The sequence below is a fragment of the Besnoitia besnoiti genome, chromosome VI, assembly GCF_002563875.1.
Source record: "Besnoitia besnoiti strain Bb-Ger1 chromosome VI, whole genome shotgun sequence".
Lineage (NCBI taxonomy): Eukaryota > Apicomplexa > Conoidasida > Eucoccidiorida > Sarcocystidae > Besnoitia > Besnoitia besnoiti.
In genome coordinates this window covers 196,355-212,731 of record NC_042361.1, presented here as the reverse complement: position 1 = coordinate 212,731, position 16,377 = coordinate 196,355, and the positions used below count along the sequence as shown (strand labels likewise).

Genomic DNA, 16,377 nt, shown 5'->3' with positions numbered 1-16,377 from the left:
GTCAATCCTCGGTACGTCTCACTTCCTTTCCGCCCATCGCCTCAAGCCTTCGTTTCTGAAACGGCGTTCAGCACAGAGTCCACGAAGCGAAGGCACTCACACTGGATCGATCGCGCGTATTGCTACGCCATGGCGAATTCGCCCTTGTCACTGTGAAGTTCCGGTTCTCTCACACCTGTCGTAACTCCACCGCACTGCCTTGTCAAACGCTGGCGTTGTTTTCTTCCTTAGACTCCGTCACTGGTCTTGCAGATCCTCAACAGATATATGTGTCGCTTTGTCGTCTCGACCCTCCTCGACTGGAGTCCTACACATCTTTGTCTGGCTTTTCTCTCTCTGGTGCCACCACACGTTTGCGCCGCACTCGCGATTTCTCCGTTGCCCTCTGCGAGTCCTGCCGCTCTCTGCAGACTCGTTGCTGAGGCACGGTCCCCGTAAACGTTTCGTGTGGGGGGTTTTAGTGGCTCTGCAGCGTCTCCTCGCCGTTGTTCTGTGTGCGGCAGTGCGTGTTGTATCCCTTTGTCTCTCGTGTCTACGCTTTCGGCTTCTCTGGCGGAACAAGTTAATTGAGGAAGAATTGCCTCTCGCAGTCGGGATCTGATGGCAGACTCATCGCTGGCTGCGGCCTGCGAGGCCGACTGCGATTGGCGGCGAGGCGCAGGGGGCGGCGGAGGAGGATGCGAACGTGACGCAGATGCAGAGAAGGGAGAGGCAAGAGAATCCAATCAAGAAACTGAAGGAACTGAAGCAGAAGCGACAGAAGGTCCTCCACATTCTCGCAGGACGCATCAAGCTGCTTGCGAGACAGCGGAAGAGAGTGTGTGTTCCGCTGGAGACAACGCGGCACGGCTCGCGAGCACAACTGAGCCAAACTTCAACTTTAGGTGGCTGCTCACACATGACTCTCTTCCTCGCCGAAAAAGAGTCCACGTGCGGCATGAAGACCTGCCGCCAAGGAAAGAGAGGGCAGCAGCAACGTGCTGTGCGAGCCTCTGTGGAGGCGCGGACAACCAAGCCGGGCGACGGGAAGGAGACCTCTCCGGCGCGGCGGGGTCGCCGCCTTCAGATCTACTCCCAGCTGCAAGAAACGAAGAGCGAGAGAGCGGCAGCCAGAGGCAGGACGCGCAGGAAATAACGGGGGTGAAAGCCAAACGACAGAGAACTAAATTAGAGAAGGTCCCGCAACGAAGGGAAGAATACCCCGGCGAGAACGAGGCAGTCGAAGAGCTGGATGGTGAGGCACATGCGGGAGGGACAGTGGCTAATGAAGGCATTCGCAGGTCAGACTCTGGGATTTTGTCGCCTCTGCGCCGTGGAGGCATGCGGCTCTCTGCGAGAAAACCCGTTTATTGGAGTGCAGCGAGGACAACTAAAGTGAGTAAGCGAAGCAAAAGGGAACCCCGGAAGCAGACAGAACGCAGAAGGACGCAAGGCCCCTCGTCGGCACTCCGCACTAGCGAAGCAAGACGGAGTATGCATCGTTGGAGGTCTGCAGGCGCCCTCAAGGCGGAGACCAGAGGCGAGTCCGCAGAGATCGCGGAGCGGCAAACACGCGCGAGAGACTCAAAAAGAAGCTCGTCATTGAGACTCGTAAACCCAGTCGAGAGCGACGCGAGCTTCGTGGAAGGCCGCGAGGAGACAAAGCCACATGATAACAAGAACGAAAACGCGGAAGGACACAGAGACACAGAAAAACTGAATCTCCAAAATGAGGAGGAAGGAAAGGAGCGCGCCGTGCCCCATGCAGACAGTACAGAGCCCGTGCGAGAGACGAATCCATTTCCTTCCACAGCGAGCAAAGTCTTTTCTGAACTGAGGCTGAGCTCGTCGAAGCCTGGTGATTGGGGAAATGAAGAGGATGATATCCCGCAGCACGCCGCGCCTTTGCTCTTTCCCTGTCGTTCGATTTCCTCGGTTTCCCCTCTTTGCTCATCTCCATTACGCGCATCCCTCGCTCCCTCGCCAAACTCTCGCGCCTGCACTCAGCCTTCCTCCTCATCCGCGTCTCCGTGCGCCTCGACGGCTGAACCAGCTTCTTCTCTTTCTTCCACTGTCGTGGTTTCCTCTGCCTCCAAACGGCCTTTTCCCTCCCCTCTCCCTGCCGCTCCCTCCGCGCCTCTGTCTGTCTTACAAGCCGCGACACCGTCATCGTCGCCGCGCGTTGCTTCTCAGGGCTCTACTGTCTCTTCGGAGCCCTTTCTTTCCGCTTCTGCCGCGCGTCCTTCCGCGGTCATGCCCTGCTCTCTCCGCTGCTCGTTTCTGCCTCGAGCACCTTCCGCGGAGGTCCTCGACGCCTCGCGTGGAGCGACGCGTTCCATCATTTCGCCTTCTCCGCTTGCGACTCCCTCAGCCAGCTTTCCAACCTTCACGGTGGAGTTGCGTCAGCGCGGGGGGGCAGAGCGAAGCGCCTCGTGGAGCCGAGACCTGTCGAGCCTGAAGCCGCGCGAAGCGACGCAGCCTCGCCTGGACCTGCTCTCCAAAATATCGACTGCCCAAAGACGGCGAGAACTGAGAGCCGACGCCTCAGCGCAGAGCGCGACGTCGAGGGCAGTGCCGCGGACTCTGCAGACGCAGGAGAAACGGCGCCCGAGACGGTAGGCGAAACCGACGGCCGTAAACGGCCAACAGGCGACGGGCGCGCTACAGGCGATGTGCAAGTAGTGGGGGATTGTGAGAGGGAGGACGCGAACCAGGCGAAAAGAGACGGCGGACAAAGAGAGGACGACCTAGAGGAGGGAGCCCAACGCGGCGAGAGGGAGACAGAGTGTGTGAGACGAACCCCAGCGGGAAGGGAGACAGCCGCCGCGAGAGAACCGAACGCGCTGGCTCGAAGGGACAGGAGCGAGATCCTGGCTAGGGGCGATGGACCCAACAAAGCCGAAAGCGAGGCAAGAGAAGAGCCCAGCACCGCCGACGCCTTCAGACACGCCAGTTGCGGCCAGAAAGGCCACGCGCCACTCCGCGAGCGAGAAAGCGAAAGGCTGGACTCGGGGCACTGCTGGGCGCTTGAAAGCGCCGGCAGCGCGGCTCAGGAGCCGCACCTCCTCGCGCAGGCAGCGAGGCGCTGGAAACCGAAGAGGGAGGAGACGCGGGGCGCACTCTGCGAGAGGGCGGCGCGCGCAGAGGCCGCGTGTCCTTCTCCGTCTCCAGTGCGACCCGAAGGGCGCGGAGGACTCCGGGAGAGACAGCGCGCAGAGGCCGCGCCGCAGCCGAACGCCGGAGCCCACCGCGAGCTGCTCGAGTCCAAGAAAAGAGGAGACCCTGTGACGGCAGACAATGAGGCGGAAAGAGGGAACTCCCACGCAGAACAGAGGCGCAGCGACAAGGCGCATGAAGCGTCGCTCCTGGGCGACTGCCTCCGCACTTGCTCAGCGGCTGACGTTCTCTCTGCCGACGGCGAAGGCAGCCTTTTCCTGTCGCGAGCTTCGTCAGGGGCCCCGCTGAGGGAGACAGGGGACACTGTCGACGCAGAAGGCGCGCACGGAAACGAGGCGGCTTCGATATTTTCCGAGAGGAGCGAGGCGCGCGAGCGCAGCTCTATACGGTGGAAGCGTCTCCTCTTGCTTCTCATTCTCGGCCTCCAAATGACTCTGAACATCGACAACGGCGTCGTGCCGGCGGTGCTGGTTGACCTTGGGAAAGAATTCAACGCAAACGCCTCGGAGCAGGGTGAGGAGACGCCTGCAGAAATGGCGCGAAGAACGGGAAGAAAACCACGATCCCGGGTGAAGACAACCGGACACGCGGCCATGCGAACCCGCCACGCTCACGTCACGCAGGGGAAAGCATTCTCGAAAAATGAAGGAAATGGAGGACGCGCGAAGCACACTCCTGCCGCCTCAGCTCCGCTCTCAGGCGCAAGTAGCCTTAGACGACGTGATTAATTCAGTTTTTCTACTCATTCCACATGGAGCGGCATTCACCTCCGGTGGTCCAAAGACGCCTACCCGGCAACGCAAGTCTTTTGGCGTAAAATGGGGCTCCTTTGCTTATGAGTTACCTCTGCTCCCTTGTATCGATCGTCTAGAACATCTTTACTCGCGCCGCCGCCGCTTTTTTTATTTTCTGATTTTTACCGGATTTTCTGGATGTTTACACATTTTTTGCAGGTCTCGTCGGGGCGCTTCCGCACATCGGCATGCTGGTTTTCTGCCCCTTCTGTGCGCGATGCCTGGAGGTCTTCCGTCCGCAGCGTTTGCTGACTTTTTCGCTGCTCTTGAACGCGTGTGCGGTTCTCCTCTTCGCCGCAAGTTCGACGTGCCCTGCGCTGTTTTTCTCGCGCTTCCTCATCGGCTTCTCGCAAACTGCCTTCGTCGTCTACGCGCCTGTCTGGATCGACACATTCGCGCCCGCCAAGCTCCTCACCCTGTGGATGGGTCTCACGCAGTCTGCTGTTGTCTTCGGAGTCGTTGTAAGTGCCGAGAGCCGAGCGGAGAACGTGCGCGTTCAGCCCCGCCAGGCAGTCGCAAGCCTGCCACACTTACCTTCATCCATGCATCCATATCTGTAGAAATTTGCTTGTAGATAGGCTTGGAAGATGTATTTGCTTTACGCTGCGAATGTGATGCGCTGCTACCTCGATCGACCTCTCCAACTTCCCCTCTGTGTTCCCCCCCGGCCTGCCAGTCGGAATCTTCGTAAATCTCTTTTTGTAGCTATTGGCAGGCCACCAGGGGCACTCGTGTGTGTGTGTTGGGAATACCTACGAGTAGGAAATACCGTGTCCCTGAGCGTCGAAGAAGGCACGCGCACGCGTATCTTTTCTGCGTTGTTCGTACGCCCACATTTTGGATTAGGGATGCAGAGGCATTTCGCTCTTTCTCCCTCGCGTCCTCTTGGTGATGCACCATGTCTCCGCTCCCGGCCTTCCAGCGCGCGTGCTTCTCCCCGGCGGCTGGCCTTGCTGCTTCTTTTCTTTGGCACTTTTCAGAGTGTCAAGGCTCTTCTGCCTCATAGCCCGCCTCTATCGTTCGCTATCTCTCCCCATCCCTCCTTACCGCTAAATTGATATCCAGCTGCTTTCCTCTCCATTCTCTCGTCCGGTCTTACTTTCTGGTTGGGGTCGACATCTGGCGCTTTCGCTTCGCGTTTCAGCTGATCGTTCAATTCTGTTTCTTCGCGAGTGGCGCTACTGCGCGTTCGTGTCCCATCTGCTTGCATTCTTTCACGGGGCTGTCACTTTCGACTTGCTTTCTATGCGCAGGGAGGCTACTTGCTGGCGGGGTTTTTGCGGCGCGCCGGAGTGGACTGGCGCTCTGCGCTGTTCCTGCAGGCCGCGTGCCTGCTGTGTCTCATACTTTTCCTCGCGCTCGCGGACGCGTCCCACATCGACGTCTGGGCGCAGCCTGGGCGGGAAGACGGAAACGACGGGACGGAGGCTGCCTCTGACGAGGAATGCGACGCGAAGAGCGGCAAGCAACGAAAAGTTGCAGAAGACGCAGAGGCGCGCGCTTGCCTGCCCTCGACAGACGAAGAAACATACGATCACGCAGCAGCGGAGAGCGAATGCGAAGAAGAACGAGCCGAACTGGAGCGGCGAGAAGGCGCTCAAGCCTCTGCCCAGGCGCGCAAAAAGAAGACAGAGAAACGGGACAGCGAGGGAGAAAAGCAGCTCGCAGAGCAATTCGAAAAGGGGAAAACCGCCGGAGGAACCTGGAAGCGAAGCATGCAAGCAGCAACTCGTTTCCCCGCTGTATCGCCGGAGGAGGCTAGCGAGCACGAAGACGCCGAGGAGCTGAACCGAGGAGGAAGCAGACGACAGACGCGGAGGAAGAAACGAAGGCCAGCGAAGCAGCGTAACGGAAGCACAAACGCGGGTCGACAGCCGACGCATGCAGAACGCGAGCCAGGACACCAGGCGGGCGAAGAAGGAAAGCAAGCAAAGATAGAAGAAGGGCGAGACAACAACACTCCGCTCGAACGCGGCAAAACGCGCGAGAGGTGGAGCGAGACAGCGTCACAGATACCCGCCACGGGAGCAGAAGCGAAGCACCAAGAAAGACAGACATGCCAACAGGAGCCAAAGACGGAAACGCCAGAATCTCAGGCAGCAGAAAAGACAACGCGACTTGTAGCGAATCAGATGAGGCGGGCCTTGCCGCCGCTTCCTCCCTTCCTCCCTGCACAACGAACTCGCACTTCGTCTTGCCTCTCCACAAGTTTCGCCGAGAGCGCGAGTGCATCTTCTCCCTCTCGTTCTTTTGTTTTTGCTTCAGAGAGCGCACGCGCCGCAGCGCCGTCTTCCGCATGCCCAGTGTCTGCGTTGTTCGACTTCGGTCCATCACACCGAGCTGCTGCCTCTACTTCCGTGTCGCGTCTTCCGCCTCTCGCCTTCAGCTCCGCGGCGCCGGAGGCTCTGCAGGCATTCCGTTCCTCTGCGACTTCGTCTGCTTTGTGTCAGGCTCCAAGCGCCCCCCGCCTTCCCTCCTCTGCCGCTCAGCTTATGCCCGCTCTGCTTTCTTCCTCCGCGGAGGCCTCCTCTCGCCTCAGTTGTGCCTGTGTGCCTCCCTCCCTCGGTCGCGAGCCTGCAACAACGACAGCCGCTGCGTCTCGCCTCAGCCCCGAGCTCGTCTTCCGTGCAGCACTTGGCGTTCTCCCAACTCCGAGTCCGTCGCCCCGCGCGTCCTCGTTTTCGTCTCCTCGCTCTCGCTTGGTTCGCTCCGCCTCCTTCGCTGCCTTGCCCGCGGCCTCGTCGGTGTCATCCTCTGCTTTCGCGACTGCGTCGCCTTCCGCCTTGGCGCCCTCTTCTCCTTTTCTTCCGCTGTCGGCGCCCACAGCTGCTGCGTTGCCTGCGGCCTCGCTCCCTTCTCTGCGGCTTTCTCAAGGCTTCGCACTCGCGCCGCGGTCTGCGCCAAGCCATCGCCGTCCGTCTTCGCTTGCCTCCTCCGCGTTCCTTCCTTTCCGCGCACACTTTCGTCCCTGCGCGTCTCCTCGCGGTCACACGCAGCCGCCGAAAACGAGCGCCTCGCCGCGACCGCCGAAAGTCGACGCGCATGCGCCAGCCGTCTCTGCGAGTGCGGCGCCCCGACGGCGCGGGGCCTTTAGTTTGCCTCAGGCGGAACCTGAAAGCCCCCTAGGAGCCCTCGAGGACGCACATGACAGAAAGAGAGAAAAAGAAGCTGCGTGCCTTTCACTCGCTCGCTCTGCGGAACTGCGTGTCTCGATCCCCGGCTCCCCCTTCCCCTCGTCTGCTGCGCCGGTCTCGCCGCCTTCTGCGGCCTCTGCGCTCCCTCGCTTCTTCCGCCGCCTGCGTCTGTGGCCGGTCGAGACGCTCAGCCTCCTGCGTGCGGTCCCCCCGTCGCCGACGCCGCCTGTCTCGAGCGCCATCGTCCCACAGGAGCCTTTGCGCGCTGGAGGGGGAGAAGACGCGCGAGACGCGCCTGCGCAAGCGACTGCGGAAGGCGCAGACGTCTCGCGCGCGGCCGGGAGAGAGACAGAAGCCGCATGGGCGAGCGCCACAGCGCCGTGGAGAAGAGACGCAACAGCGCGAGGCGCGGCGCTTCTGCATGACGACTACAGGCCAATGCACCCTCAGGAAGTGAGTGAAGAGTGCGCGGAGAAGAAAGCGAAGCAGAGAGAAGTGATCGCGTCAGGCGCGGCGGAGGATGGAACGTGCGGGCGAGAAGGAACGAGTGACGCAGCAGGCGAGGAGACACGGGGAGTGCTGCAGAAAGACAAACGCCGCCTCCAAGGCCCCCCCTTCTTTTTCCATGCGTCGTCCTTGCCCTTTGGCTCTTCTTGGAGTGCGAAGCGAGACGGAGGGCGAAGTCGAGTTTCGCGCTTCTCCTCCTCCACAGAAGGCGCACGCGGCAAGCGAGACGCAGGGCCGCCGGAGGACAAGCGGCGAGAAGAAGAGCGAGAGGCGATGCGTAGGTGGAAGCAGCGTCAGCTGATTCTCGCTGCCATCGAGCACGCGCACTGCGGCATCTCGGATCTCCGACGCGAGAGAGAAAAGAAAGCATCACTCAAGAGAGAAAGAGAAAGCGGACATCGCAGCGTCCTGCCAGGCGAAAAAGCCCAGGAGCGAGGACGAGAGAGAAAACGCGACGCAGAGGGTGCGACGCCGCCGAGGGACATGTCTCTGCGAGAGCGAGTTCGAGGCGAAAAGCCAAGGCTGGAAGGCGGCGCTCAAGAAATGCGAGTCGCGCTGAAACGCGGAGAGAAACGCAAGCGCGAGCTGAGTGAGAGCAAAGCAGAGAGCCTTGAGGACTCGCGCACGAACGGCGGGGACTCGCCACGGGCGCCCAGCAAACGAAGAAAGCCTGGTTCCAGGATCTCTGCAACGAAGCCAGGGGAAGCTTCGACGCGGCTGGTCACATTCCGCCGAGACGCCTCCCGCGGCGCCTCTGCGGCACGTCATCACAGCCAGCCGCCGCGCGTCCTCCGCCTGCTTCGGCACATTCCCTCTCGCTCGGCGCATCTGCCGCCGGCTGCGCTTCCGCCTTCCCTCGAGAAGGCGCGCGGTTCCCTAGCCTCTTCTGAGTCGTCCTCCACGCCCGCGATTTCGCTCTCCGCGACGCTCTCAAGTGCGTCTTCGCCGACCCCTCGATGGCGACTGCGATTCGCCAGGCGCATCTCCCCTCCGGCCTCGAGCGCTGTGCACCTCGAGCCTGCTGCACACGTCGTCGTGCTTCAGCCGCAGCTCCCTCCACAGGCGCCTCTGCTCTCTCACGAGCAACTTCCGCTCTCTCCCGGCGCGCTTGAGGTGAGGCGTGAGCAGGCGGGAGCGCCAGGTGTGGCCGCTGCGTCTGCCCTCAGCCAGCCTCTTTTTTACGCGCTGCATGCGAGCTGCGACAGGCGGAAGAGCCACGCCGGCAGCGCGGCTGCGCCCGCCGCGCCCGCGCGGAAGCACGCGCGTTCCGAACCCGTCTCGGATGCCTTTCTCAGGGGCTCGCGGCTCCTCTTCTTCGCGCCGCCTATCGGCATCATTCTGGCCGCGCCTCCGCCGCCTCGGAGTCGCCTCAAGGCGAAGCCGGCGAGCAGCCAGGAGCCGAAGGCTCGCGTCGGTGCCTTCGGCGCGTTCAGGGTGGAGGACGAAGACGCGTGCGAGGCGCCCGGCGACGGGCGCGCCATTGGGTCGCACGCGGCGCCGAAGGGGGCGTCCAGAAGAGACGGCGATCGGCTTATCTCTGCGCGCACAACCTCTCTCGCACAGAGTTTTGAAAGAGGCGAACTAGAGGCGACAGGGCAGAAGGAGGGAAAAGAACGCGCAGAGAGGGGCGGACGGAAAACACTGCGCGAGGCTGCGAGGGAGGGAGACGAGAGCACAGGGCAGAGGGAGGCTGAACGTGACGCCGGAAGAGAGGCTGCACCACAAGACAGCGCACGAGAGCAGAACGAACGCACGCAGAAGGCGAGCGAGCTTTGCTTAGCAACCCCAGAGAGCCAGGAAGATGCAGGCCCTCCTTGTGGCGACGCGGACGCGCCACGCAACCTCACCAGCCTCGACGAAGCCGACGCGTGCTATGCGAAGGGGACGATCGGTGACGCCGGAGGCCTGCAAGGGACTGGAAGGGAGAGAGGCGCGAAGGCGGGGGAGGAACGACCCATGCTTGCCGGCAGGAATGAAACACGAAGACAGAAAGGGGCTCTGACTAAACACGCAGAGAGTCAAGGCGAGTCCAGAGAACAAATCTTTCATCGCCGCGAGGAGGATGAGACTCGAGGAGAAGAAGCGGAGGCGATCGGCAGAGACAGACGTGACAACGGCGACCTCGAAAAAAAGGAGGCACAGCCATGCGTAGAAGGGCATGAAGAGGAGAACTGCGAGGGACTGCGAGAGGACGCCCGCGGCGCGCGCGAGGAGGCGGAAGACGAAACCCGAGTAAAACGGCCGAGCGGGGATGAAGGCGATGGAGGGAGCCGACCCTTCAAAGGAGCCGATACGAGCGAGCGCAGACGAGCAAGGAGAGACAGGCAAGAGAGAGAGAAGGAAGCGAGGCCCAGCGCTGCTCTGGAAGAGACACGACAGCTGGAGCAGGACGTGGAAAGGAGCGAAGAAGAAAACAGCGACTCTGGCGCGAACGCGGACGCAACAGGCAGACGCGGAAAGGTCCTGAAGCCAGTCGACAGGCAGCTGTGCGTTCCTTCGTGTTGCTTCTCACTCCGGTCTCTGGGAGCGAAGCAAGCGGCAAAGAAACCTCCGAGTCTCACTCTGCTTCGCGCGAGGCGCAGGCCGCTCGCGCGTGCGGAGCCGCGCGCTGTAGGCAAGAAGGGAAGACAGAGACCTCTGGAAAAGGCGCGCGAGTGGAAGCAGGACGAAGACTCGGATTATGGCCATGCAGTGTTCATTCCGGCTCCGCGAAAGGGCATGTCCGCGCCGCGGCCGCCGCCCCCTCCCGGAGTCGCTGTAGCTGCCTCGGGGTCCACGGGGAAGGAACAATTGGGCAGCCCCGCCAAAGCTCCGCGCACCGCTTTCTCCTCTCGCTCCAGTTCTTCCTTGCCGTCGTCGGACTCGTCCTCTTCGCCGCCTCCCTGCGGGATTTTTGCATCGCCTCTGCTCCGCCCCTTTCCGCCCGAGGAGAGCGAGGACGCAGATGCCGTTCTCCTCGTTCCACTCGAAATCCACGCCGCGTCTCCGCTGCGCGTCCCGCAGGAGGGGCTCTCTCCCTCAAGTGCTCGCGCCTCGCTGCCTCTGTGTGCCGCTTCTTCGCTTTCCGCGGCAGCACCGTTCGCTGTGTCGCACCTCGAGATCTTCTCCCTCGCTCCGGAGGCCGCCACACCATCTCCCGCCCTCGGGGCTGAGCGGCTGTCTCCCTCTCCTTCTCCCTCCGCTTCTTGTTTTCGAGAGCCGACTTCCCACCGTGCGCCGGGAGTCGATGCGGCATCGGAACGCGGCGAAGAAACCCGTGAACGAGGAAACGAAGCCAGGCAAAACATCAGCGGAGAAGAGGGCGGCGACGCGAGTCCTGATGGAGAGGTAGGAGAGCGAGACGAGCGCAGAGACACTGCAGCTGCCAGCCTCCAAGCCGTGGCGGAAGGCGCAGAAGCGGACGCGGACTCGCGCGAGGGCGGCGTCTGCAGATACTCTGGCGGCTGCCGAGCAGGACAAGATTGTGAGAAAAGAGAGAGAGATGCGCAAGCGCCTCCAGAAGTCGAAGTTCTGTGCGCGTTCAACGATGCGCCTCTCGAAGCCGCAGCGCTCGCCGGAGCTGCCGTGCTTCTGGCCTCCCCTCCAGCGGCCGCCATTGCTCCGCTTCCCCAAGAGAAAGACGGCAGACGCGCCGAAGGCACAGAACAGGAGAAGAAGGCCTCGGTCGTCGGCACGCCACAGCGCGAAGGCGAAGACGACGAGAGAGAAGGAGAAAGATTCGCGGAAGAAGCTCAGGGGATTCACGCGATTACCATCATGCCAACTGAGGGCATCCGCCTTTTGGAAGCCGAGGAAGGCGCAGAAGCAGCGCAAGATGAAACGGGGCTAGGCACGGAGGAACGTGAGCAAACTGAGGAAGCGAGAGACGATACCAGCGAACAGGGAGAATACACAGAAAGCAGATGGGCGGAAGAAGGAAATCCGAGAGACGCAGCAGAGGGCGAGAAGCGGAGTGACCGCGGCGAACCGCGTTCAGCAGAAAAGAGGCGGGCTCGGCGCCTCGAGCAGCTGAAGGGACAAGGGGCGGAGGAACCCACTGCAGAGGGAAAAACAAGGAACGCACGCGCCTCGCAAACGCATTCAGGCATCCTGCACGTCGGCGAACGCGCGGTGAAGCAGGATATGGCCTCTGAAGCAAGGAGTAGCTTCGCGTCCGGATGTCTTTTCAAAAGGCAGAGACTCGCAGGAGAAAACAGCGAGGGAGCTGCGCAGGAGGAAAGCGAAGAAGGCGAGGAAAGAGACGCCTTGTGTCGCGGACAGATGCAGGAAGATGAGAGCGAGCGCGAGAGAGACGAGGGCGCCACAGAGGCGGCAGAAAAGGACGCGACCTCCGACTGCCTGCGAGAAGCGGAGGCGCGCCGCGAAGGCGCAGCGACTGCCACGAAGAGAGAGGCAGCCGAAGCGAGCAAGGATCGCCTTTGTGTTGAGGAACACGAGAAAACTCAGCTCCCGACAGATCCGCTGGCGAGCGTGATTGCCCTCGTTCCGGTGACGTTGCGGACGCTCGCGGCAGCAGACGACATGGAAACTGGCGCAGAGGAGCCGACTGCGGAGTGCATCCCAGGGGCGGGGTGCGAAGGGCGCGGAGAGGCCCCCAACCCGACGTCCGCAGGAGCCCATCGAGCAGCGAGACCGAAGGCGTGCCCAGGCGAAGGAGACACCAGCGGAGAAAGTGAGGTCTTCACGCAGCGAGGCGCGCCGAAAGCAGGCTGCGTGCGGAGATACGAAGACGAAAAGAGGCAGGGGGACGCCCGCGAACAAGACCCGTTGAACACGAGGCAGCAAAATGGAGCAGAAACAACTCGGGAAGAGGAGGTGGAGAAGGAGGAAGCACCTCGCTTCTTCGACACCCGGGGCCGAGGGCCTCTGCTTACAGAGCTGACTGAGCCTCAGCGTGACAGCCTCGCCCTTCAGACTCCAGCGCGAGCGGAGGGAGAAAGCAAACATCTGCTCGCCGTCGAGAAGCACTCGCGCGACGCGCACTTCACAGAAAGCAGTCCAAGCGACGCGGAAGTCGACAGAGCATCGCAGGAAACGGCGCACGCGCCTGGAGGCAGCAGCCGCGAGGCGCGAGCGACTAGCGCGCGGCAACAGGAAATGGTGAGAAAGTTCAGCAAGCCAACACAGGACCCCAGAGTGGGGCGCATGGGCGTCGACGCGGAGGAAGTCGAGGCACGCCAAACGGAGACTGAAAATGGGGAAGAACGGCCCGAAGCTCACGAGGAAGACAACAGCGACGTCGACGCACTCTCGTCGTCGTGGAGCGGCAGTGAAGAGAATGAAGAAGAGGCTTGGAAGAGCCACGCAGTATGGAAGCTGTTCAGGTAGGTTGCTTCAGGCTCTCGGGCGCGCTGTCTCAGCGTAGGTTTCCGGCTCCGCATAAATTGTCCTCTGCAGAGAGGGAGCAAGAGTCGAGAGCTGCGTATCCACGTTTAAGGCGCGTAAGTTCAATTAGGTACAGCAGAGTCTGTCCTTCTCTTCCAGGCGATGCCCCGGCCCCGGTGTATAGGGAATGTTGACTCACCAAGACTTACTCATGTGTCCCATTTGCAGCACAGGATCTCCAGATAGACGTACTTGCTTGTGCTTTGTGAGATTTTCTTCGTTTTGTGTGCGTCATTTGCAAATCTGGACTCTGCTGGCAGGTCTATCCCCGCCGGCCGCACACACGAGACTTCCAGTGTGATGCATTACATGGCGCTTTGCCGAACTGCGAACCCATGCTCAAGTTTTCTGCTCGACAGAAAGTCCGCGTGTCATAGTTTTTTGCATGCGCCTGGCGTGCTTCTTCCCTCGCCCCGGCGGCTAAAGATATTCCTGAAAACCGTATATATGTGTGTACAGGCAAACCTGTTACCTCCTCTCTGCGCAATCGCATCCAGATCGATGTATATATATAGATATAAATTTGTAGGGTAGAATCCACTGTGTGTCAAAATATATGGTATCTGCATATATAAACATATGTCGCCTTGTTATTTAGCGGAGATACGTAGGTCTGCCTCCACAAATAAATATTTACTCGCGTATGCATGTCGATTTGAAGGCGTGCCGGGGTGCTCGAGTTGGGGAGGTCGCGAGAGGCTCGTGCGCATTTACTTTTTGTTCCCTTTCTTCCCTGCTTTCTCACCTTTTTTCAGAAATCCGTTGTACATGTGTCTGGTCCTGGCGCTGTGCTCGCTGTTCTTCGAAGTGACGGCCATCCAGTTTTGGGCGACGCGGTACTTCGAAGAGGAGCTACATGTGAGAAAGGCGGAAGTTCGGGATCTGCATGCGAGTCTCCCTATTGCTGTTCGCCGGAAAGCTCCCCTCACGGCCGCACGCCAGTTCACAGTAGTCGGGTTCGATAAGGCCTAAACACGCGGCACATTCCCAAAGACACTCGAACAACAAGCATCGTAGCGCGGTTCGCCCGACGCAGTAGTAGTATCTCCGCGCAGTAAGACGTTGGAGGGGACTATCTCTCAACCCAACGACACACAGGAGACAGAGGCGCCGAAAGACAAAGAATGTGCAACGAAACGAGAGAGGGCGACAAAGCCGTGGAAAGCAAAGGCGCAGAAAGCTTCGGACAGAGAGAGGAACGGCCTCGCACACCTGCGCAGGAAACACAAGTCCGTACCTTTTTTTGTGAAACCCTGAGGGGAAGCGACGACCAGCGAAGGCTTTCTGTCAAAGAAACACCCCGTCACTCTAAGAATACTCTCACAAAATATATAACTCAAAACCCTAACCTCTAAACCCCGAATATATTTGAGTATGTAGGTGGGTCGTCGTGGGTAGCGGTGCGGCCTACGCCTCCGCGGTCGTTGACGGAAAGTGCCGGTCGACTTCGTGCTTCGTGCGAGCCTGAGGCCGTAGCGCGTGTGTGTGACTCGCGCGTTTGCTTCTAGGCGGACACGGCGACGGTTTTGATAAGCTTCTCGACTACGGCGGCGACGGCGCCGGCAGTCGGCATTTTCGCGGGGGCCTTTGCAATGGACTTTCTGGGTGGCTACCGCGAGACGCTTCACCAGCAGCGGCGGGCTGTGTGTTGCCTCGTCGGGCTCTCGGCCCTCTGCGCCTCTCTGGGGCTCTGCGCGGCGTTCGCGGTCGCAAGCTTCTGGCCAGCACTCGCACTCGTCTGGCTCCTCCTCTTCGCGGGCGGCACGATCCTCCCCACAGCCAGCGGCCTGCTGCTCGCCGTCGTCGACGGCTGCCTCCGCGCCAAGGCCTCGGGCACCGCGACCTTCTTCTACACCCTCCTCGGCTACACAGCCGGCGCCTTCCTGCCAGGCCTCGTCAGCGACGCGCTCGGCACCAAAGGCGCCATGCAGGTCAGCGCCGCGCGAGGACGCAGAGGAGACTCGCCCGCTGCCCCCCGTGCGACACACAGGACAGAGATGCTGCACGCAGAGCTGACGCGCGTCCCTGTAGATCTCTCCATCGGCGATTCTCTTCTGCACGGGCGCTGTGTCTTCTCTCGCGCGGATTCGCCGCCTCGATGCGCATGTGTGCACGCGCCGTGGTCTGAGCACGTGGAGATGTCAGGAGGCGGCACCGACCACGGAAACCACTCGCTGTGTGAATATAGATAAATATATATGCATGCAAATGTAAATAAAATGTGAACCTAAATAAACTCAAGTCGTTTTATTGAACGTGTGTGACTGGCGATAAGGGAAGCACTCAGGGAAGAGCCGCGGGACGCGGGGGACAGCGGAGGCGCGTGAAGAAGGCAAGGCCTTAGAGATGCAAAAGACAGAACGCGCACACACCCTGTCGTGCCTAAGGCGTTCAAGTCTCAATAAAAGTGTCTTTCCTAGAGGCCGCATGAGACGCGCCTTTACCTTTAGGCTTCAGTCGTCGCAAAAGGAAGGTCTACGCTGGCCACGAGTGTCGCCGATCGTTGTCGTGCAGCCCAAGGGTGTTTCCTTTTCTATCGACGACCACATTCGGCATTGAAAATTCGCGGTAGATTCGTTTTTGCTGTCTGCAGATGATTCTGCTCTGGCCTCTCTTCGGTTTTGCTTTCCTTCTCCTGGCGTTCTTTTTCGTTTCCCGCCTTCGCAGTGAAGAAGAGGGCAGCGAAGAAGCGGAAGGGGGCTAGTCTGGACACGCGGCGGGCGACCTCCGGCGAGGCCTCAGCCTACGCGAAGCCGAGGGCGAAGGAGAGGAGAAAGAGGATGCGCAGTTGGAGAGCCGAGAAGGAAAGCCTAGTACAGTCAAGTGAACCCGGCGAAAGTGGCAACAAGTGCAAAAGATGCGCGACCAGCGGACGCATCTGCGGAGCGAGAGAAAGCGATCTCGAAGGCAACGAAACCCGTGACTAGGGTAGAACATTCACACACAATGCACCTGACTCTTCAAACCGCCCCCCCCGCGGATCGCGTCTGATAAGAAGTGCCTTCCGCGTGCAAGCACCCAGTAATCAAATGTGATGTCTGCAGGTGTTTCATGGAGAACACGCGCAGCTGTGTCGGCGAATCTGCAACGTTTTCCGTGCCCTCTCGATACACTCCAACCTGCGAGAGGGAAAGCCCGCTAATCGCGTACCGCCTTTTCATTTCGAGCACTGCACCGTTCTAGCTCTTCTGCTCAACTCTGAAATGTCCCCCCATATCCGCTCTAGTGCGCTCTCCGCAAAAGTCGTGCTGCCTTGGTTGGCCGCGATCGGAGTACTGTCTCCAGTCTAGTGGAACTCCACGTGCGTCTCTCAGAACGTCTCTGCACATCTCCTTCCCGACTGTCTCTCTCGAACATTTGCTCTCTTCTTTCTCCCCCTGGTCGGAGATTTTTTTTTCTGT

At 60.6% G+C, this 16,377-nt stretch overlaps 1 protein-coding gene across 1 annotated transcript; it reads left to right on the top strand.

Moving 5' to 3' along the window:
* Positions 1-600: 600 nt before the first annotated feature.
* On the top strand, positions 601-15,680 carry BESB_064690 (uncharacterized protein; the record flags this gene model as incomplete). Its single annotated transcript, XM_029364864.1, has 7 exons — positions 601-1,234; positions 2,173-3,669; positions 4,110-4,411; positions 5,204-12,915; positions 13,732-13,834; positions 14,485-14,907; positions 15,570-15,680. 7 exons carry the CDS (start codon positions 601-603, stop codon positions 15,678-15,680), a joined length of 10,782 nt encoding a protein of 3,593 aa, XP_029218447.1.
* Between the last annotated feature and the right edge of the window lie 697 nt (positions 15,681-16,377).